The following is a 25000-nucleotide window of genomic DNA, read 5'->3' on the forward strand; positions in this document are numbered from 1 at the left end:
CTGCAAAGAGTGGATCAGTTGTGCCGCATCCTGATCTGAATCAGAAAACTGCTCATCTCCCATCTTACTTTCTACTACTCTGTGTATCCATTTATCAGTCATCCTCTCCAGAAGTTTCATGTAATGTGATAGGAGTTTGATACCTCTATACTGCCCACATTTGTAGATGTCCCCTTTGTTTCTGTACACTGGCATGAGTGTGCTTATTCTACTCTCATCTGGGATTTGCCTTTCTCTCTGCACTGCTATGAGTACCCTCTGGGATATGCCTTTCTCTCTGCAATGCTATGAGTACCCCAGGAGCCATTTCTCCCCTCTCTCACCCGGTATCTTTATCATATCTGCTGTGACCTCCTCTGATCCTGCTGCTTTCCCTGCCTTCATTTTCTTTAGTGCTAATATTATTTCTCCTAGGGTGGGCTCCTCCTCTTCTCTCATTGTAGGCTGTGTCTGGGGCAGTACAGCTTCTGTGGGGGTTTCTTCATTCAGAACCTGCTGGAAGTTCTCCTTCCATCTGCCTTTGATGTCCTGCGGACTGGTGAGCAGGTTGGTATCCCTTATGAAAGGTGTCTGACTATCGTCTTTATTGCAACCTGATATAGTTTCTTTGTGCCACCCACTGAGTCACTTTCCAGGAGCTGGTAGAGTGCCTCCGATGGCATGTTCTTTGATATTGCAACTCTTTTCTTAGCTTCTTTCTTAGCCAACTATTATTCCTTCCTAGCCTGCTCTGTCTTTTCTATCTCCCACTTTTTCCTGCACTCCTTTCTTTTGATGACTTCCTGGACTTCTGCATTCCATGTACCATATTTCCATACATGGCTTAGAAAAATATCTGTTCTGTGGTCCTCACACATGCTGTTTTGAGTTGCTGCCATTTTTCTTCTTCAACTCTACATATTTCCTCCTTGTTTTGGGGTGCTAGAGCCCCGAGTAATTCCTCAAACTGTTGTATTTTCTCTCCAGTCAACTTCCAGGTCTTCAGCCTGGTCTCTGTTGACCTTAGAGCTTTTTCTGACCATTGCTTTCAGCTGATTGATGTGTGCCAACTGTCTTGCTTGGGATGCAGTCATTCATTCTCCCCACAGTGGCCTCTACCTGAGTTACATACTGACCATGCCTCTATCTGATCTTGTGACTGTTTCTCTTTCTGAGCCATGTGTTGGTTGCTATTAAGTCATTTGCCAGACAGATGTCTAGAATAGTTACTCCTGTTGCCCCACCCTTGTGCAGTCCTCATATATTGTTTTGTCTGTCCCTATATGTGCATTCAAGTCACCCATTATCAACACCAGTCCATGTTGTCCTGCTTTATGTGTGAATGCACTTTTTTCCTTACTATCACAACCCTGCTGTGGGGCATAGGCTGCGATTAGGGATACTGCCATATTATTACACAAGAGTCTGATTGCCATGAATCTGTCACTAATTCTGATGACATTTTGAAGCCTCTCTCTCACCACAATTCCCACACCATTTCTAGCCTGCCTTCTCCTTAGTAGTGGACTCTGGATCTAAAGCCACTTACCTTCCATCTTAGATACATAAGATGTCCAGCCACCTCTGTACACATTGAGTGTACCAATTCTTAGTTCATGTTTGGCAGGTTGATTGGTTTTACATCCCAATTAACCCAATAGAATGGGCAACTGGAAACCGGATGGCCAGTTATTGACCCAGGGCTGCTTCATGGTGGGCACAAACTGGCCAATAGGGGCATATACACCCACCCCACCATTAGCATGGGTCCCTGGCCGGGTCCTCAACCTGCTTATCACCATCAAATACCCATGCCCATTTGGGGGCATTAGTCAACATGACCAAATCACCTAGATCCATATTTTATACAAAGTGGTAGCCCTGCCATGGGGCATACTCTGTGATCTGTGTTTTTTCTGTTTTGAGGATACTACACACTGCAGTAGATGCCCAAAGTGATTGGACTATAACATCAGCATGTTTTTTGGAGGTGGGAAGAACCCCACAGGGACACAGGGCGAACATGCAAACTCCAAACAGGCATTGGCTGGAGGTCAGGATCAAACCTTGCACTTTGTGCATGAGAGGCAAAGACCTTAACCATTATGTCAATTGGTCTCTCCAAAAGTACATATTAATGACGTTGGCTATATTGCTCATGGCCATTTGTAGTCCTGATAATAATTTGAGATACATTTTATATAAAGTGTTACCTTTTCAAAGTCATGTTGTTAGAATATATGCCTACTTAAAGTTGTCAATTACAAGTCCAAAGCACACCTTTCTGTAGCACTGGTATTTGTTATACATAGATTAATTGAAATATACATGCTATATTTGATGTATTTGGAGATCTTGGGGAAGAACAACTGATAATCACCATGCCCTAGAATTTATTTTAGATGAAAGCAGTGAAATGTTAACTGACCTTTGAAAGGCATTTGGGAACGTGTCTTGAGGTACAGTTTCTTGCCATTCTGAGGAGTCATTTTCTTAATATCATATCCCAGAGTGTTGCATCGCCCCTTTCTACAGCTGAGACAGATTCCTTTATTGAATGTGTTGATGTCCTTACACCAGTATGCAACACTTTGCTTGTCTTCATTGAGTATGGAGTCAATAAACAGATGTACTGATCTTTCGTGTGCACATTTTACAGCTGCAGTGAAACCTAATTGTGAAAGATAAAAGTATCTAGTGTTACTTTTGTTTGTGAAACCTGACAGAACTGAATTTTCAAGCATGACATTGATTTTCATATATGGAGTAATAAATTATACTTTATTAACTCGCATGACATTACTTTTATAAGTAAGTGACTTTGTGGTCTAGCATACTTTTACACTATAGCTAGTCTCGTCTGTAAACAGACACATTCACTCAGTAACACATAACAGCATACATTAGCAGTGAACACTTTTTTGTGCAGTATCTCTGACTCCCACAGTCCTGTCATTTGTTTGTTTTTATTAGCATTCTCTCCAGCTATGTAAATCTATTGTATTTAACAAGTTCAAAAATAGCCGAAGTCAGGTTCTCCCTCCAGTCTCTCTCAGTATTGAAACCCAGCTACCTCTCGCTATCCAGTCATAAAATTACAGCCTGGATTGTTGGTTTTAGTCAGCATTTGAACAGTTTTAAACCTTTTGATTCAGAAAACTACTTAACCCATTGCATAGTTCCTAAAAACATAAAATTAATGTATAAGCATCCAGCTTACAGCAGCCACATATAGCTTGTAATGTTTAGCTGGAGAGTTAAACATTTTTGTGTGCTGGAGGGAAGGTACTATTTAGCTTGTAAAAATACCGCTCCATTGCATGCTGGATTGAATTTTATTTTTATAGCTGTCTTGCTTTCCTAACTTTATCATGGAAACCTAAATCATTACAGCTGTGCTCTCAAACATTTCTATCTGTGCTTGCAATGACTTCAATTTAGTTTATAGGAATGATACTGGGAACAGACTAAAGAAAGTATAAATCACTTCCTGAAATTGATAAAAGTAGTGTTTCACTTATCATTGCATATGGATGACTGCTACTGCTTTATACAAGAGGTACATGATCCTTTAACATGACTGTGGTCTCATGGCAGATCTGACACTTACACAAGTCTCGCTTCACCCTGACATAAGCCACCAATGATTTTCAGTAATAATTTCATACAACTTTTTCCACTATGAAAGGATCACCATAAATTCCTCTACTGCTGCATTAAATGCACTTTTTGGTAAGATCAGCTCATCTATCATAATATGAGTTTTCTACAACTTCCACACAGATTAAGGTAAAGTTAATGTAAAACATATACATGCCACAATAATGGGAGTTCTAGGTACTCCAGAGACTACATTCATGTTTAATCTCTCAGTGAACAAAAACAGATGGAGATTGATGGAGTATGACTGCCACTGTTTATGGAGTTATTTAGGTAAACATGTTTTGATGATTAGGCTGTATGTTGGTAACAATTTAAAATCTTGGTAACCATATTATCGAGTCTTGAGATGTGGAGACTGACTGTCTGTAAATCTGGACTTAAACAGATGTAGTCCAAGCTTCCCATTTATTGGAATATTCCCTTTTATTCACTTTTCTTCAAAGGTTTGATTTCTTTGAGTTGCTATAAAAGTTCGGGGGTGTGCAGTACGTGCCCTCCACATCAGGAGTACAGGGGGGCTTGCTCCCTTGTAAAAAAACAAGTTTAAAGGAGAAGACCAAAGTCTGATATTTGTTTTTCTCCTGCATTTTCTGCCTTTTTTAGTGTCTTGGGACATGGACATCTGTGTTTTTGAGATTTCAATAGGGAGCTGTGTCCATCTGATCAAACAGACCATTTTAAATAAAGCCACAAAAGAAACTTGCAAAGCAAGCATTGCAGCAGGAGAATATAATAAACATAGAAAGACATCAACAACATTTGCACTCATAGTTTTTGCTGTGCATGAATACAAGTGCCTAATCACTAAAATTAAACTGATGGACTATTTACCAATGAGATACAGGAGTAACATCATGAAATGAACACATTCAGCAGCAACAGGAGGGTTAGTTGTATGAAGATTGGGTGAAGATAGATGATGGCTTTCAGCCTAGCCAGATAGAATTTTGGAGATAATTCTGTCATCTGTAAAAAATAATGTAAACCACAGGCTTGTTATCTTAAATGGAAAAAATAGTGTTACATGTGGAACTGAAAATAATGTAACAACAGTGCACTCTGCTGTAAGGAAGCTAAGTCAAGCATTTTATGACTGTCTTTGATGTAAACACTGCTCTGGCCAGTCTAGGTGAAGGAATTCTTGCAATTGTTTTAAGGCCAGATTTAATGGCCAAAATTTGCATGCATAAATGTCCTTAATGGCTTTGCTTCCTGACCTGGTGTGAGCTTACTAAAGAATGTAGATTGTTAGCCTGGGAACCCAGGGAAGTGTGAAGAATGATGTAATGTGAACCAGGAATGTGATTTTAAAAACAGAGAGAATCAGAGGGCATTAAGCATTTTTGTCTTGACCATCCAACTCAGCACTGTCTTGCTCTATATGTATGTTTATTTTAGATTTGTGTTTTCTCTTAGAAATAGCTAGAAACCAGAAAGATTATAATGTTTCTCTGTGAGGTCATAGCTGTACTACTGAATTATTTTAAGTATTTCTCTGTGATCTCTGAACTATTGACTTGCACTGTGTAGTAAGAAGTATTGTCTTGTGTTTTTATTTATTATTAAATATTTTAAAACCTTTCAACGGTGGCTGCTTTTTGTAGAGATAATTTAAGCTCTTTAGAGTACCTGCATGCCTTTGGTAAAATTGTACAAAGCCACTCCAATAGCTTTAGCCGTGGGCTATACTACCAACTGGATATTAATATTGCACAGTAATAATTGAACACCCTTTTAAGGGCCTTTGAGTAGCTGATAAATACTAGTGGGTGGTGGCACGTGGAACTACCTTTTAGACTGGGCAGAAAAGGGTCACAGCTGGAGAACCTGGGCCAGCCTTCCCCAGGAGTGTCTGTGTGGTTGTATAAACTCTTCTCAAAGTGTGTGTGTGTGTATGTGTGTGTGTGTGTGAGCTACCTGGGCAGGGACATGAAGCACTGTTGGACAGAGAGGGTACTGGAGGTTTTAGCTTGCCCACTATGCTGAGATCTGGACCCGATACCTGTGCCAGTGGAGAGTCTTATTGGGAACCTGGTCAGGGTTAGGGTAAAAAAAAACATAATGAGAAAAAAATAAATAAATGGCAACTCTGTACTGTAGAAAAAGTTTATTAAAATGAATTTAAAAAGTAAGCCGTTTTTCACCTTCAGGTCTTCTTTTGCTATAGCAATAGTTAAATAAATAGACATTTAAAGGATAACTCCACCTAAATGCCGAGCATTTTTTTTAAAAGCCTTTCTACTAATTCAACATCTACAGTTTCACACACAAGGAAGGTATCACCCAACGGTTATTCCATTTGTTCAATATGACTAAAAAAGGTCTTAAATATGGAAATTAATTGGAGATATTTATTATAATTTAATATAATCTAATATAATCAATTTAATTGAATGCAGTATGTTACTGCACTAGTGCTTATATTGGTTTTATTTGTATATAGATGTGTTGCGTTTGTGGTTACATTACTTCCTTTGAAGGCTATTCAGAGGCACTAGACATGTATGGGGTGTTTGTGTTTTTAATAAAGTGAAGATTGCTGCCTTTGTTGTGTTTTGGAGTTATTCCATTTGTGTTTTGCCTCATGTGTTTCTTTTTGGCTTTTTTGTGAAATTTCACATTTTCTTTGTTGCACTTGACTCATTCTCTGTAATAACATGAAAGCAAGTAGCTAGTATGTTTACATTTACACTTAAAATCTATAGTGTTCTTTGTTTTTTAAAACTAAAATACGGTCTGTTATCAATAATATTCACTTTCTTATCATCAATTAATAATAACCAATTTTATTTACAACTATTACTGCAAGTAGTACAAAACTTCAGTCTGCCACTCAGCTAGTTAAAAGGTACATTTTTTTCACAACTTTAACTGCAAATACAATACAACTTGCACCTTTCCCTACTTATTGTCACTATTCGTGTTAAGGATAATATTACTGCTTTAGCTTAAATGCTTTTCTGTTATTGTGTGTGTGTGTGTGTGTGTGTGTGTGTGTGTGTGTGTGTGTGTGTGTGTGTGTGTGTGTGTGTGTGTGCGTGCGCGCGTGTGCGTGATTAGAGTCAAGCTCAACCGGGTCTTCTTTCTCTGATGATTCTGCCAAGCCTGTTCCCTAGGCTGAGGTTCACTAGATAGTAGGTAGGGACAGTGGGAATCTCATTCATCCATTCATGTGTGTCACTAATTAGATGCCTAGGCATTTGGCTATCTTAAGAGAGTCATAGTTACTCTCACTGTTTAGCAGCGCTTCATTGAATTTCTTCACTTTGACATTCAGAGCACTGGGTGGAAATCACATTGTGTGAACACCCCTCTTAAGCCTTTGCAATGCTTTGTTTTAATTAACCAGTTGGATTCCCCCAGTCTGCACCAGTTCTAAGTCAGCTGCTAGCTGCTGGATAATGCGGGACGCCGGTCAGGACCAGCACCTGCCACAGCCGGGGTGATCCACAGGAAAGACTCGGCACCCATCCAGAGTCTCTGTTGCCACCCCCTTCCCCCCTGAGGGGGGGGGGGAGTGCAGTGAGGTGGTGATGCCTCATCCAGCCATGGCATGCACCCAGCCCCGCTTCATGTCTGAGCCCAACCAACCCAGCCATTAGAACCAATCCTTATCCCAAAGTTATGGATCTGGCTTGCTGACTTCCCTTACTTATATTGTTCTAACATGCCAGAGGCTGGTCACCTTGGAGACCTGCTGTGGACATGGGTATGGCCTGGCGTGAGACTTATACCCTCTCCCTCGGATTTTCAAGGGCCGGCAAGAGCTCACCTGACACCGCCAGAACTGCGATGCTGTCCAGGGCATGGGCCCCTCTCTTGGGGCAAACTTATTCCAGGGTGCCCTCCCCTTTACAAAGAGAAGAGAACTCTCTCAGGGGCCCCCACCAGCTTCTCCTGGATCATTTGCATCACCGCACTGGATGCTGCGATGTGCCTATCTCCACCACTCTGGATTTGAGGATGTGAACCTGACTCCATTTTGATCAGTCGAGGGCGACGGAGGCCATCGCCTATCTCTTTGCAATGGTGCTCGCCTATCACTCAGGACCAACTGACCCATGTTCAACTGCTGTTCACATGGAACCTTTCTCCACTTTGGCCTTCAAAGGTCTTGTTTGAATCTGTGTGTGTGTGTGTGTGTGTGTGTGTGTGTGTGTGTGTGTGTGTGTGTGTGTGTGTCCGCACGCGCGTGTGTGTGTGTGTGTGTGTGTGTGTGTGTGTGTGTGTGTGTGTGTGTGTGTGTGTGTGTGTGTGTGTGTGTGTGTGTGTGTGTGTGTGTGTGTGTGTGTGCTGTGGGGGTGAAGGCTTCCATGCTAATATTTCATTCACATGTACTTTTTTGTATATTTAATTCTCTAATTCTGTTATGGTTTCTGCCTTTTTTACTGTTTCCAAACATTTTGCTTTTCTAATACCAGTAATTGGAATTGATCCCATTCCTGTTTCAGGGTACAATTAGAGATTATGAAATTAGTATTGATTCAGTCTCCAATATTTGATAAAAGTACTCTTCTAAGCAAACAAAATGTACCCAGAATTACTTCCATCCACGGTTCATAATGGCCTACATGTATTGGTATCATCTTTAAGTATGCCTGAAAATGATTTTTATTAGCCCTTTTACTCCCACTACTATTGGAAGTATTTGGGTGTCTTTATCCCATATTGTTCTAGTTTCTGCTTACATACCCTGGTATTTTATGACTCGGTTTCTCTCAGAAGGCAGGACTCTATAAATTATTAAGGGCTAGTTATTTCAATGGGTAATGATACTTCTCAACTTCTTAGCGCAAGAATTCTGGACAAAAGCCAAAAATAATGCAGGGTACAAAGACCTAAAACCAGGGACAGAGTTTAAGTATTGTTCTTAAAAACTTACAAATTTGCTAGGATAACAGGTTTTGCATTAGTATGCATTTTCTGAAGGATATGAAATCTGAAACACAAACACCTGTCATTATTTAGTGACTGCAATTCTCAATGATTTGTCAAAAAATCTCAAATCTTAAGAGAGACAGATCAAAACTATGAGGCAAAAAATGGATATTCTTCAAAACTCTGGACAGCTGAGAAGTATCATTTTGTCCTTTTTTGCTTGATTACTGTATCTGATTTCCTTGTTTCTCATTTCTTAACTGCTGGTAGTGGATGAACCCATGTGATCAGAACTTTTTCATTTTCAATACTACTTTTGTTTTAAGTTTCCAATGCTTCTTAGCTTTCTGCATGTTGCAGTCTTTGCACAATCCCCATTGCAACAGTCTTGCCACATTGTTGTACCATTCAGTAAATAGATGCTCAGCCGTGAGTATAATGCACTGAGTAATAAGATGGTCAGCTGTTTCTGCTTCTGCTCTAAAGAACCTGCATTTGTCTGTACCTCCCCAATTTTTTACAGACTTTGTAAACCAATGTGCACGTTGCCCACTATCATGAGCTGCCATTACTAGTCTCTTATCTTTTAGTTTAGTCACCTGTCCTTAACCATTCATGCATCAAATCTTGATCAATATGTGGTTTATTATAGGAGTTTTCTTTACATATCACTATAATTGAAGTCTTTTCAGTCTTCTTTCCCTTTCTATTGGTCCTGTTCTTTATATTCTTTCTTTTTCTGTTTTTTGTTTTTTAACATTATACTGCCACCTAATTTTTGTCTCCTACTGGTTTGATTTCCATTCCCACTCCTTTCCAAAATGCATCCGGCTAACCTGAGTAAGGATGCCATCTTAAATTTCTTCTTTTCTCACTTTAAAACTTTCAGTATGTTTGGATCTGATGAGGTCAGCAAATATGTATACAGTCACATGTTTGCATATGTATACATCTAGTCAGTTTTGAGGAAACCACACTCACCCTACTATGTCTAGGGAACAGGTCCTTAATGCTCTCTCTAAAGCCAAGAACACTGCATTAATGGTTCCAGACAATATCCCAGGATGTCTTCTAAATAGCATAAAACATGACCTATCAGGTCCTCTGGAACTGCTATTTAACCGCAGCCTCCAAACAGGCTTCATGCCTCATGAATGGAGACCAGCAACAGTCATCCCTCTGCACAAAGATGGCCATCTACAGACCCTGCAAACTACAGACCCATAACTCTCACTACTTTCATATGCAAAGCCATGTAAAAAATATGGAAATGATCAATAATGATATAGGAAACCTCCACACACTGGATTCAGCCCACTATGGTTTTGTCAAGGGCAGGTCATGCCCACTCAACCTGGTGGACTTCTTTGACAGGATTTGCACAACAGTTCACACTGCCTACCTTGACCTGGTCAAGACATATGGCACAATACTCTAACCGGGCATTGTTGACAAACTAAAGAGATTAGGTATAAACCGATATGTCAGTGGATAGTCAGCTGGCTCACAGACAAGACCCAGGAAGTTAGAAATGGGGAGTCCATCTCTACAAAGAGGCTAGTCAGCAGTGGAGTCCCTCAAGGATTGGTCCTTGGACCACTCCTTTTTGACACGTACTTCTCTGAATTCAAGGCCAGTGTCAATTGCCTCTGGCTGACTAAATTTGCAGATGATTTCAAATTAGGAGCAGTCATAGAATCCCACATCGACATAAATATTGTCCAGGAAATGCTGACCCAGACAGATAACTGGTGTCAGAACCATGGACAAAAACAAAATGCCAAAAAATATATAATAGTATCCTTTGTGAACTCATCCACCCCTGATAACTATCATATTGACAACACACTCCTAAGAGATGATGCAGTAGTCAGGGACTTGGGGACACACATAGACAGTAATCTAGCCTTTAACCACTACATGTCTACAGTAGTGAGGAAATCATTCTATGCTGTGCAACTTATAAACAAAGATATGGTATCTAGGTCCAAGGACGTCATTGTTCCACTGTATTTGTCATTCATCAGACCTATCATTGAGTACAATGCCTCATTTGCTTTGTACATAACCAGGCACATCCAACAATTGGAATGTCCAGAGAGGTTCCTCACTAAAAGAATACACAGAGTAAGTAACATATTCTGTGCAGACCGCCTCAGTGTCCTATCCCAGTATTCTATCTCCTACAGGCTGTGGAGGGGAGATCTATGCCTGGCATACAAAGCATTGTCAGACCTCCATCCTGATGGAACTCCTGCATATCCACAAAGCAAACAGCATCAGAATTACCTCTTCTAAAGACTTAAACCTTGCCTGTGATATAAATAGGACCCGTTGGAGAGACAGGTATATATCCTAGAAACTACCCTTTCTCTGGATCAGGCTCTCCATCCATGTGAAGCAGAGCTCTTCCCTTAACCAATTCAAGTGTAACTTGGACAACTGGATGGGGAACAGGAAATTCATCCCTGGTTTGGCACCTCTGTCTCTAATTGACACAGGCAGCCTGTAAATGGTTCATCTCCCAGATCCCTGCTTGTAAATGTTTCATCTCCCAAGTCCCTGCTTACACTTATGATGGGTACCAGAATTTGTCAGAGATTTAGAATGCATTGCTAGGCTTAAAAAGGCACTTTTGGTTGTTAGTTAAGTACACACCTATGAACATATGAATCTATACCTCATTCAGTGTGAGGGATATATAATCTTGGTATGCACAGAGTTTTACGTATCATTTAATAAGCATGAATCATTTTCTTATATTCTTGTCCAGCTGATCCAGTTGACCATACTATGGGCAGACATACTAGCAAATTGTACAGACATACTAACATATCATATAGACATATTATGGTAAAGATATACTTTCAAATGTAGAGACATACTATGGTACAGACATACTAACAATTGGTATAGACATACAAAATAATAGTGTAGACACACTGACAGATGGTACAGACATATTATGGTGTAGACATACTTATAAATGATGCAGACAAAGTATGGCACAAACATACTAATAATTAGTACAGACACACTAACAAATAAAGTGCATTTGCACTTGTTTCTTTCCTGTAACTAGTCTAGTGCAGATACAGATTCTTAGTTTTAGCACTTGAATTTGCTTATTCATGCTCAGTACTTGTTCAGAACTTGTTGTAAGCACTAAATAAGCTACTAATTACTATAGCACTCAACCTTCCTCATTACCTAGAGAAAAACAGTTTTGGTACTTACTTTCCTCACTTGCTTAGAGAAAAACAGCTCTTGTACTCACTTTCCTCACTTATCTAGAGGAAAATAGTTTTTTATTCAGGCATGTCCAAGGGTCAGCTCCCACTGTTCTCTCCTGTCTATCTGATGAATCTGGGCATCTTGGGGCAATGTAGAAATTGCATCATGTACACACACAACCCTCTCCTGCTACCACCCAACATTACAACCTGTGAGAGATGCACTTATCTAGCCAAACTGGAGGTAAAGCTCTCTCCAACCAAGACTGAACTTGACATTCAAGAGGAGAAGGTAAACACTTGCACCACACCACACATCACATAGCCTCACTAAATCTACACCACCAAAATCCACACATAGAAACACAAAAACATTTGTGGAGGCTCTCAATAATAATCTGCTCAAGTAACAGAGACCTCCAAAGCAGAAACGCAAGTAACTCCCCCCCAACACAACCCAAATAACACATAGCCCACAGACTCAGTGTGCAACTCAACCACAGCCAATAAGGCAAAAGAACATATCCAGCACATTAGTCATAGGTGACTCTATAGTCAGGCACACTGTTGTCCCACTCACCAGGCTAAACAAGGAGAAGGTTACTGTCAGCTGCCTGTCGGGTGCCAGGATCTGCCACATAACTGACGCACTCAGGTCACTCCACAACAAGTACAAATATGACTCTGTCATTGTCCATGTTAGTATGAAAGATCTGAGATGTACCTCCCTGGACTACATGAAAAGAGACATGGAAGAGCTCTCCGATCTTATAGCCCAGGCAGGTATGACCCTAGCCCTGAGTAGCATTCTGCCATCGCCCAGAATGATACCACAGTACAAGGACAAAATGATTGACTTCAACAACTGGCTAAGCTTCTGGTGTCATTCTAAGGGGATCCAGTATCTGTCTGCTTGGGATGACATGTTCGACAGACCACGATGCTCTGCCAGAGATGGCCTGCACCTGTCACCACTGGGATTCTGGACACTGGCTAAGGCTCTTGCCGCCCCTCTAGTGTCTTTTTTAGGCAAGGTTCAAATGACAAATTCACCACCGTAACAGGAACAGGCAAGCAAAAACTGAGAGTAATGCTACTCAATGCTAGAAGTCTAAATCTCAAAATGCACTCACTTGAGGTACTCCTTAAAATGGAAAATATCGATATCTGTGCAGTGACTGAGACCTGATTCAAGGCTCCAGAGAGCACCCCTGCACTACCAGGCTATAACTCATACCACACTTTTCGGCCAAGTAACCTGGACTGGAACACCAAAGGCAGAGGTGTGTCCATATTCATTAAGGATATCCACACCTCCAGGCTAGTTGCTCAGCATAATGCATCCGAGGTTATCCAAGTGCAACTAACTCTGGGCAAAACTGCAATCCAAATTGTAGCTTGCTACACATCCCCCACCATGCCCCAGGATTCCCACTCCTCTTTTCTTAATGTACTGGAGAATATTAGGGTTCAACCAAACACCCTAATAATGGGCGATTTCAACTACCACACTATTAACTGGGAAATCTACTCATGAACCAACTCCTTCACACAACGCTTTCTGGAATTCATAAACTCCAATGCCCTGGATCAACTTATCCACACCCCCACCAGGGGCAACAATATCCTAGACCTAGTCATTACCAACATGAGTGACGGTGTTCCACACCTGAAGTTAACTCCTCGTTGGTCCGATCCAACCATAAGCTAATCAACCTTGATATCCACATCCAGCCTCCACCCCCCCCATTAAGGAAACCACGGTAAAAAATTTCTCTAAAGCCAACTTCATGCTTCTTAAGACAGAAATGGTGAACTTCATGACACCCATGCAGATGGACAATACAGTTATGACTGCTGAATCCTACACAAATGCACTCTATAAGCACTTACATGAGTGCATGGACCATGCTATCCCAAACAGAACCAAGACTCTATCCTCCAAAGAAAGGAAGCCAATCTGGTGGTCCCCTGCCATAAACAAACTGTACAACAGAAGGAAGAAATTGTTGCAAAAGAGAGTAAAATCCCATGAATGGAGGAGCTCCCTGGTCAGCCTCAGTAAGAAGCTGAGATCCCTTATAAGATCCTCCAAAGCTAGCTACAAAAACAAAATTGCCACTGATTCTAAGGACAAACACAAAGCATTCTATAGCTATGTCAAGAATCTCAATGGCAACACCCAGATATGCTCTGAGTTACAGCACAATGGCACAAATATTACAGAACCAACTGATATTGCCAACATCCTGGCAGATAGGTTCAGTGCTAACTTTACCCCCCCCCACCCTTAAAGGGCCCATATCTATACAAGAAGAATGCAGAGTCCCTGTAATCACAACTACGCAGGTAAAAGCTGCACTCTCTAAAGCCAAAAACACAGCATCCATGGGACCGGACAACATCCCAGTCTGTATTTTACATGAACTTCAGAACTAACTGGCTCCCCACCTCAGCACCATGTTCAATCATAGCTTCATCAGGCTTTGTGTCCACTGAATGGTGTACAGCAACAGTTATCTCACTCCACAAAGGGGGAGACACCACTGATCTCGGGAACTATCGCCATATTAGCCTGACGAGCCTGGTCTGCAAGGCCATGGAACGTATCATCATGGAACTCATAAACAAAGACATTGGTAACCTCCAAACTCTGGAAACCACCCAGTTCAGTTTTGTGAAAGGCAGATCATGCCTCCTGAACCTGATCGACTTCTCTGAGGCAGTCACCAAAGCCGTAGATAAGGGTAAGGTGGTTCACACAGCCTATCTTGACCACGCCAAGGCTTTCGACACCATCACCCATTCTGGAATTATACCTAAGCTCACTAATATAGGTATAAATCCCTACATCACAAGATGGGTTGCCAACTGGCTCACTGACAGAACCCATGCTGTAAAAGTTGCACACTCCAAATCTGACCTCAATCCAGTGACAAGTGGAGTACCACAGGGTTCAGTCCTGGGACCTCTCCTGTTTGGTATCTACTTCTCTGAAATACAGGATAACACAGAAGGCCTCTGGCTAATGAAGTTCACAGATGACTGCAAACTAGGAGCCATAGTCGAGTCCCCAAATGATTCGGAAATTATACAGAAGGGTCTCGCTGAGACAGATGCCTGGTGTCAGAGCCATGGCCTCAAGCTCAATGCCATAATGTGCACTGTCATCCCCTTTGGTAAAAACTCTGTACCCATGAACTACTACACAGACAGCAATCTACTTAACACTGAATGTGTGATAAGAGACCTTGGAACCCAAGTGGACAGTAGTATGTCCTTTGATAGTCACATCACCACAGTAGTCAGGAAGTCCTTCTATGTGGCACACCTCATCATAAAAGGGTTCTCATCCAGGAAAAAAGATGTCATTTTTCCCTTCTACTCGACACTCATTAGACCCATTATAGAGTACAGCGCCCCTTTTTGGAATGTACCTCACAAGACATCTGCAGCAGCTGGAAGGGCCACAGGAGTACCTCACAAAGAGGATTACTGGCCTCAAACAGATGCCCTACACTGACAGTCTCAAAAAACTCCAGCTTTACTCTGTAGCATATCGCCTACTCCGAGGTGATCTCTGCCTAACATATAAAGCTATGTCAAACCCAGAGCTGTTGGACATGCTACACCTAAAGAAATCCCAATCCCTCTGAGCTACACGCTCTAGGGACCTAAACCTTGTCACCACAATAAGCAGGACATGCTGGAGGGAGAGATTCCTGTCCCAGAGACTTCCCATACTCTGGAACAGGCTACCCATCTATGTCAAGCAAAGTTCTTCATTAGCAATCTTCAAGAAAAGTCTTGATGAGTGGATGGGAAATAGGAAATACACCCCGGGGATCACTTCTGTGTCTCTGGTCGACAGTGGCACAGGAAAATAACTTTCTTGGGTGGCGTAAGCCAGGGAACCTTGTTGGCTAGGCTTACGTAGGCCCTCAGGCCGATAGCCTAGTACCTACCTATGAACCTAAATGATACATATGTACTATGGTATAAGACATACTAACAATTGGTGCAGACATACTAAAAACTGGTACAGACGGGTCTATATTAGATCACTGAACACTTAAAAAAGTGAATGGTGATTAATCGACCCTATGTAAGTGAAAGCTTACAACTTAGAACTGTCAGAACAAAATCGCTGTTCTAACAAAAAAAAATGAATAAATAAAATACTTTAAACATTACATTAAGTGGGGGGCTTTGCCCCACACCTCCCGATGTGGGGGGCTGCACCCCTCACACCCCACCTACTTAAATATACCAACTCTGAGACTGCACTACAGTGCCGAAAATGGCAAAGTAATGAAGCGGCCAAGCAAATTCTTTCCCAGGAAAAGAATTCGCTCAAAAGGCACTTCGATATTTTGCCATTTCAGGCTTTTGAGTTCGACCAAGACGCATTCGAAAAAATGCATCTTCGGTCTTCTAATAGGGAACCGGTAGAGACATACTAATAATTAGTAGAGGCATACTAACAATTGATACGGACATACTAACAATTGGTACAGATATACTATGGTACAGATATGCTAACAAGTTGATTGTAATAAGCACTTATGCAGAAAGAAGGCAGGGATAATGCAGCGTTGTTACCTGTGTATGAGTCAGCCATCATCTCGTGGCCTAGAGGTAATAATATGTTATGCTCAAGCTCTACTTCTAGGAAGAAGCATCTGTCCCTGTGTCCAGGAACTTAATAATGTAGCACCAGAGTTGTAATTCCAGGTAAGCTACATTCCAGAGTGCTGGATATTGTACATGCGGCTTAGTTGGGTACCTTAAAACTGAAGTTCTGTTCCAAAAGTTTCATAAGGTGACATGTCACTGATAAGAAAACTTCAGACCTTTCCCGAAACTGCAAAATATATCACAGAATCCACATTGCACCATCAGGATCACTCTTTCATCCTTGGGAATGGCCATCTTCTTATGGGAATATATCATATTAAGACTCTGTGCAGGGTTTCCTTGTTCCTAATTGCTATGGCTACATACTGAAAATGGCCTAAAGTAATCAATACTCAGTCAATTACAAATGACCAAAGCAATACAATTATCAAGGGTAGTGCTTTTGGGAAGTGGTTTCGCTGAATAAATTATTAATAATGGAGATCCAAGGCTTATAACAGCACAACAGAAAAAAATCAAAACTTTTATGAGCAAAATTACATCAATCATTTCATAGGTTCCCAGCACTCAGAAGTCACAAAAAGACTTTTTTCATTTACTACAAATCCACACACCCGAGCCACAATATCTCATCACAGTGCTACTGCTGTACAAGAATTTTTGCTCTGGCTATAATCAGTGAAACCAGATATGCATAGATGAGAGCACAATATGTAACCCTCAACTTCAACTTATGAATCAGAAGTTTTTGAGAACCTTTGACTGAGAACAAGAAGTTTAGCCAAATGCTATAGAAATAAACAATGAATGAATCGCACAAGACTGGCCTCTAATGCTGCACAACTGAAGTTTCCAAAATTACATGAGGACCAAGATGATACAATGGAACTTGTCAGCTTATGAAATGTGGAACAGATATTTATATCAGCAGGATTTGTAAGAAAAAATAAGTTATGTGCTAGCCTGGGAAGAAAATACAGGCAAAGTAACTAGACTGAAAAGAAATCTGCAGGATCACAGTGAGAAGATTGAGCTGGTCTTTACATATACAGGGGTCAAAAATCTTATGTATTCCACCCTATATGAGCTAGATTGTATGATGGTTCTTTCAGATGTACTGTCACTTAATGGAACCACCCACATGTTAAGGGACAGACTTCCATCACCTTGAATACTGCCACATTTTGGCTAAATGAATGACTCAGAACATGGTGCTATTTACAGGGGATTAGATGTCTGAAGGATTGGAGAGATGTGTGAGTTTCTGGCCTGCTTTATGGCTTACAGACTACATCTCTGCACGGGAAGACATTGCATGCTGAATGAGACATTTGACGTCATTATTTGATCATTTTTTAGACATGATCCAGATTTCTGTAGACATAAGATCATTAGAAATAAACACAAGCAAAATGTGGTGAAAATGGCACATATACATGCTAGAAGTCTAAATGACTAAGTGGGCACTCTTGAAAGATATCTCTTCTTGGTGGATATTGAAACTGTTTTTGTCACCGGAAACGTGATTGAAGGATGTCACAACTATTTCATGATTATGACGCTTATTACCCATCAGCCTAGTAAATAATTAATAAATGTTACAGACTGTGGTTAGAATGGCAGTCTCTTCTTATTAGATAGTCTTATATCAAGAACAGAGCTAACAGAAATGGGGAAAGACTTTACCAGCATTACAGTTAATACTGACAATGAATGTACCAACTTTTTGGACTGGTACTGTACCCCTTTAGTGACTCCCAATGAACACAGACAATTCTTAACTAAATGGCAGACAAAAACACACTGAATAAAACAGCATTATTAATGGAATTTAACTAGTCAAATGCTGACCAGCCAAACCATGGTTTACATAGCACATACACTCCTATAATAATAGATTTCTGCAATAATGACACACCAGCTCAGATAGTGAAAACTCCAGCCGGGGACAATGTAGTAGTGGTGTTGTGCTCCTTCCCAGAAAGTATTAGTTCCACTATAGAGTCAGACCAGGACACTATTATATTGAATTTTAGAGTAAACAAGTTATGACTATTAACAAATCTAACCGTTGGGATTTTTCAAAAAGTATTTATGGTGAAAAAATTTCTCACTAGGGAGTTATAGCTTGAGCAACCTTGCAGTTAGCACTGATAGTAAAACAATGTTTGAGGTACCGGTAAGATTAAATGGTATAGTGAATAAATGAATTACAAATTCCTTGCCAATAGTAGACATGTTTACTTGAAAATTCAAAAAACAAATTCCTGTATTGGTGCTATCATGTCAAGAAACTATATCAGAGACATATGACATTATGCTGTATAGGGAGGGAGGATGGCATAATGGTTAAGGGGTTTACCTTACAGACACAAGGTGCAGGGTTTGATTCTTACATGGGGTAATTGGCTAGGCTTGAAATGGCCCACAAGAGTAGTTAGCCTAGTACTAATCTATGAACCTATATACTAAAACTAGCTTAAACAAACCACCAATTAACTCTAAACAGAGTTATTCAGATCTCAAAAAAATAACCAGATCATTGGTGCAGTGGGTTGCAGCTCAGAAGATCTGGGTTTGATTAATAAACCTGATCCCCAAGGAGCTGGCTGGGGGTGGAATTCAGCAGTGATTTTGCCAACTCATCTATCCAATAGGGAGTAGCAGAAACTTAGGGCTGACAGTACCTAGTGGAGACCAAGGAATCTAGTCAGAGGCTATGAATTATATGCTAAACAATTTGTAACAGGTTGGGTAGTGGATAAGGAATAACAAAAATCCTATACATCTATCAGGATAGCACTTAACTGGGGCAACCTGATCTCCTTTCTGTCTGCTGACTGACTGATTACACTCTTGAGTTCTCTGACCACTGGGAGTTAATGTGTGATGGATAAGCTGGGCAGGTACAGGGAATATCAAAGCAAAAGACCTGGAAGGGGCTTTGGGACATCACTTATAGCATACAGCTATGGAGGAGAACAAAAAGTTTGAAAAAAGTATGTCAAAAGTTAAGTTATGAAACAAGCTAGCCACCAAAGTCAAAGGCAATGATAAAATTTTATTCAACTATATAAGAAAAGGTAAAGGTAAAATTCTGAAATGTTATATGTTGATGAAAACAACAAAATTGTCTCTGACTCCAAAATATATATCCAGTGTACTGCGTGAAAGATTAAGCAAGAACTTTAAAGCAGAAAACTGGGAGATAAATAGTTAAAATACTGGGATAACATACCAGTTATGACAGAAAACCAGAATACGTACAAAAAAGCTTTACATATAATCAAGAACAGTAATTCAGTAGGATTCAATAATATTCCAGGAGCTTCCAGTTCAGAATTGATAAGGAGATTGTCAGACATCTTACTATACTTTTAAACAGACTATTGAAAACTGAGCACATGCAGGAAATGCATCAGTGAGCGGTGGTGGTTCCTAGTCACAAGAAAGGGGGTACTAATTACTTCAGCTACAGATAATTGCTGACCCAGCAATTTAACACATTTGTTGTAAATTAATGGAAAGTGTGATAACGGATCTGTTAAAAGAAGACATGTTTCATTTCTAGATCAATATGTATTTGTGAGGTGTGGGAATCCTACATTTTTAGACTTGCTGATGTTCTTTGAACAATAAAATACTGCCATAGTTGGAGGTTTGACATTTCACACAAGCTCATTTCAGTGTTGCAAAAGATTTGATATGATCCCTGGTGCAGACATACTGGATAATCTAAAAGTTAATTGTTTTTCAACTAACCGGACTGAAAATTGACTACTCAAAAGAGCACAGGGAATCATAGTGCATAAAATATTCATAAACAATTCCCATGACCAGTGGAGTATATCAAGGCCCAGTGTTGGATCCTAAATCTGTTTTTTTTTCAGAGGTAAAAATGGGGGGTACGTATACTGGCAAAGTAAGCATATGGTTAAATGGCTGAAGCAATTGCAACAATAACAGTTAGAAAGTGTGTGTGTGTGTGTGTGTGTGTGTGTGTGTGTGTGTGTGTGTGTGTGTGTGTGTGTGTATGTGTGTGCATGTGTGTGGGCGTGTGCATGTATGTGTGTTTGCACACGTGCACATCTGTTTTTCCGTGCATATGTGCATATTGGGGAGGTCTGCATACTATATATTTATATTGCACTGACAACAGTCATAAAGAAATAAAGTACTGAACACTTTGGGAAGAATACTCAGAACCTTGATTATAAAACTGATGGTTGTGTATCCAAAATGAATTAGGTTAGTACTAGGCTAACAGCCCTTGCGAGCCATTTTAAGTCTAACCAATTATCCCTTGTGAGACTCAAACGCTGCACCTTGTGTCTGAAAGGCAAACACCTTAACCATTAAGCCACCCTCCCAAAAAAAAAAAAAAAATAAAAAAAAAAAATTAATCCTTTTTTTCTCTGATTTTATCTAATTTCTACTCTAACCATGCAACCTTCTTTGCACCTTCAGTGACCCTTTTGTTCTCCCAGGGGCAAGAGCACTGCAGCCAGGTCATTATCCTCAGGGCAAGAGTCATGAGCTGAGGGTGTTATTATTATCCACAATGGGGTTGGGAAGTTTTCTAACTCTAGCACTCTTTGGAACAGTTGAGACTTCTACTGCAGACCTGCATCACAGAATGCTGTCATGTTTTCACATATGGTTCCTAACTGTGGCACTGTGTATACCTAATGCAGACGTGGGTCATAATTCTCCACTGGAACAGCTGCAGCCACTTCCTTCTGAGATGGATTAGCCAACATCAGCAGTTCCATTCCCATTCCCTCCAGTTCCCTATCTGCTAGCCAAACTTGTATCATCCAATGTAATATCAGGGCTTTATTTCGCTAAGCAATGGAGATGCTTAACAACTACCTTAACTTTGATAAAAATGTCTCTGCAGTGGTTGGGAAGGCATCTTATACTATCTAATGCACATATGCTACTTGTGATGCTAATGTAATACTTAAGGAATATCAGACAAATAGAAAAACGCAATCGTGTCACTTTACACAAATCAGATTGGGCTGCTCAACAAGTATAAAGCAGCCTTTTGTACTGTCTTAATGTTAACACGTTTTATTACTGCAGGAAATTCAAAGGTTTCTGACAAAAACAAAACAAAAAAAAAACAAAAAACAAAAAGCAGTGGCACTGCAGTTTTTTTTTTAAGTAGCATTGATAAGATGAAAAAACTGTCACTCTACTGGCTGTCATATAGGCTCCTGAGCGGTGATCTGTGTCTGGTCTTTAAAACATTACCATACCAATTTCTTTTTGTAGCACACAGCCACAGGGTAATGGTAGGTTCAGTAACTTGCTACAATAATTAAATATAAAAAAATGGGAAAATGATGGAAAAGCTTTTGACACACAATTCACATCTCTAGGTACTTTTAAGAAATCACCAGAATACAGACATGATGATTATTTCACTCAAGCGTCTAGAAGATTAATAGACCTCAAACTTGATATTCAAACTTATGAATCAGTGAAATGATTACTGCCCACTACACAGGCCTTGCTGAGATAATGGCTATCCAAAACAACATCCCAGGATGAAAGCCTGAACAGACATTTAAGTGGTGAATAATGGATCACCATGACATTTTCAAAGGAAAATGGCCAAACAGTTTCACATTCCAGGCGAAATTACATACCAAAGCTTTGACATGACTACACAGAGAAAGAGAGAGACATGGAAAAACAGATTTTCCACACCGTCATGCAACATGATGCTGTTGTTACAGCATCCTCAATAGAATCCCACATGGTGTTTCTGTTATGGTAACCTCAATAGAAATCCTCCCACCCCAATGGTGTACCCAGGTCACTCCCTGAAACCCTAAGGGGCTATGAACATTTTATCCTGCGGTCCAAGGAGACTAGTCTGTAAGGCAAAGTGTATAAAGCACATACATGCTCTAAAATGGAAGTGTTATTGAAACGAGGATCAGGAATTCTTAGTGACAGCAATATGAATCACTTTATTATTAATAGCAATGTGAGCTACTGCTACGCAACATACTTACAGTGTAAGTTTATATTTTGAGAAAGACAATATAATGTATTGGATACTTTTTTGAAGGTTCAAATATATTGATTCAGAGACAAGAATGCAAAAAGAGCAAGGTAGCATGAGCATCTTGTAGATGTCTACTGAAACATAAAATACAAACGAAGGGTGCAGTGCAAATGCCAATGCCTGTTTTTCTTTCCTATAATTTAAAAGTAAAAGGGAAAGAAATATACCATATGTCCGTAAACAACATGCATTCCAACCACTTCTTGCTCCATTGTAAGAACCTAAGCTGCAGAATAAAGGTCATGTACTGTAGCTGTGATTGTGAAATGATTAAATATGTGCAGTGTGAACATGTAACATAATGAAATGTTGTGGAGCACTTGTAACAATGACTAGAAAGAGGTTCCCTAGTTCCGTTTTCATGTTGAGTGCTTCTTTGTGAAGTCTGCAAGTCCTTCTTGTGTTAATGTGGGTTTTCACTGGGACCTCAGTTTCCTTCTACATTCGAAATACATGTGTGGATTGGTGAGTTTAAATTGCCCATAGGAATGTGGTGTGTGTGTGTGCGTGCGTGTGTGTGCATGCGTGTGTGCATGCGTGTGTGCGTGTGTGTGTGTGTGTGTGTGTGTGTGTGTGTGTGTGTGTGTGTGTGTGTGTGTGTGTGTGTGTGTGTGCGTGCGTGAGTGTGTGTGTGTGTGTGTGTGTGTGTGTGTGTGTGTGTGTGTGTGCGTGCGTGCGTGTGTTTGTTATGCAGGAAAGGCCTAGCAATTTACTCCTGTTAAAATACTTGCATAGTAAACTCTGTGGATGGTGTTGGCTCTTCATGGGGGGGGGGGGGGTGTTATAGGAGTCAGACACCACTCAGCAAGACTGGATTCATGGAATGAAATTTTGTTCAAATAAACAAAAATACCTTAAATATACATTTTACAAATTCTGTTTTTGGAATTTCAAAACATATTTATGTAACTGGCATCTTGAGGTTGATTCATAAAATGACATATATCTCTTAATTAATTAATCCGTCTTTGACCAATGGTACCTGCAATTCCATGTTTTGCGATATGATTGTAAATGTTCTGAAAGTGGCAACCAGGCTGGAAGTTTCCTCCATTTGGGTAAAAATCAAAGTGAGCCACTGGCTGTTTTATCCCAACACTGAGGCCCATGTGCTGCTGTGTAAAGGTGTGTATCGCATCAACAAAATTTGCATCATTTGGAGACAGACGATCTGCAGATGATATTCCTTCAAACAAAGGTCCAGCAGGGTCCAGGCCTGGTTAGGAGAGAGACATCAAAGCACATTTAAAGTGTGGATTATACAATAATATTTTGTATGATTCAAAGATGGCTGCCTGTGTGAAAGTCAATTCGGTAAACTGACCTTTGGAGATTATAGTTCTCTAAGTATAATTGCTATCAAAAAAATCAACTGAACAAGAGAGATCCACTGATGCAGGTGTAAATTGTTTGTTTGTTAATCTTAATTTGTAAAGTAGCTTGAGTTTAACAGATGGCAGGCTGCCAAGATGGAGAAAATGATGACTTTGGTTGGTTTGCCTTCCTTAGCGGATAGGTCATGGAAAACTCCTGTCTCACACTATCATAGTGCTTGCAGTGGAAACTGGACAACCTGTAGTGGGTACCTGCATATATATTCTTTAAATACAACTTACAATAACATTTCTAGGAATTGCTCATATTATAACGAAATACAGAAAGGAATAAAGTACACATAAGAAATAACTGTAAAACTGAGACATATACAAATTGCAGAAAGAGTAATAAAATAGAAATTTTAAGATAATAATTAACTAAACTTCATTCCAATTAACAAAACCTTTTAAACTGTATCTGTAATTTTCTGCAAATTCAAAAAAATGGCAACTGTTAAACATTTCTCAACAGAACTGTCATGAAATTTCAGCCACATTGAAGATAATGCAATAGCATGGTAGCAGTGTAATAATAATAAAAGAACTCTTCTTAAATTCTTCTTTCAATCTATTGTTGTTAATACATTTCCATGTACAAAAGACATTAGGACACAACCAAGAGTATGTCAATCTTGGACGCTGAATATATGCAGGAAAAACAGATTCATTGCATGGTTAAAATCACTGCTCTAATTGAGCTAAAATATATTGATATAGTAACATGCAACAAATCCAGGTTTCATGACTCTTTGCACAAGACCTTTTCATGATTACCCATTTGTATGTGGGATATAATGGTACGGTAAACACTGTACGGCAGTCTCATAGCATTGTCACCACAATTACTTCCACCATCTTGGAATGAAGGACTAAAGTAGGGGTTATGGGTAGAGAAGTGATGCCAGATGATTTGCCATAATCATGGGCACAATTTGGTGCAAAAATGCATTAAAATGATAATCAAAACTGATTTTACACATAAAGAGTAATAGATGGCCAATGCCACACAATGCCAGAGTTAGGAGTTGCAGCATTGTGCTCCCAAACTAAATATACCTACTCAGCCAGTACCGCTTATTGGAAAAATCAGTAATCAATCATGTGTAGTCTAGGAATAGGTGTGTGACATTTGGGAGGAAGTAATAAGGGGT

At 40.0% G+C, this 25000-nt stretch overlaps 1 protein-coding gene across 1 annotated transcript in view; it reads right to left on the reverse strand.

The window, feature by feature from the left end:
- Positions 1-25000, reverse strand: part of LIPC (lipase C, hepatic type) — a 222332-nt gene that overhangs the window by 136575 nt on the left and 60757 nt on the right. Inside the window, exons 4-5 of the mRNA XM_044078899.1 lie at positions 23456-23689; positions 2408-2650 (exon numbers count right to left, since the gene is read on the reverse strand). Coding sequence (XP_043934834.1) covers positions 2408-2650; positions 23456-23689 — 477 coding nt within the window. The remainder of the gene's footprint in view (positions 1-2407; positions 2651-23455; positions 23690-25000) is intronic.

Source organism: Protopterus annectens, chromosome 7.part1 (assembly GCF_019279795.1).
Source record: "Protopterus annectens isolate FY-2018-M chromosome 7.part1, PAN1.0, whole genome shotgun sequence".
Lineage (NCBI taxonomy): Eukaryota > Metazoa > Chordata > Ceratodontiformes > Protopteridae > Protopterus > Protopterus annectens.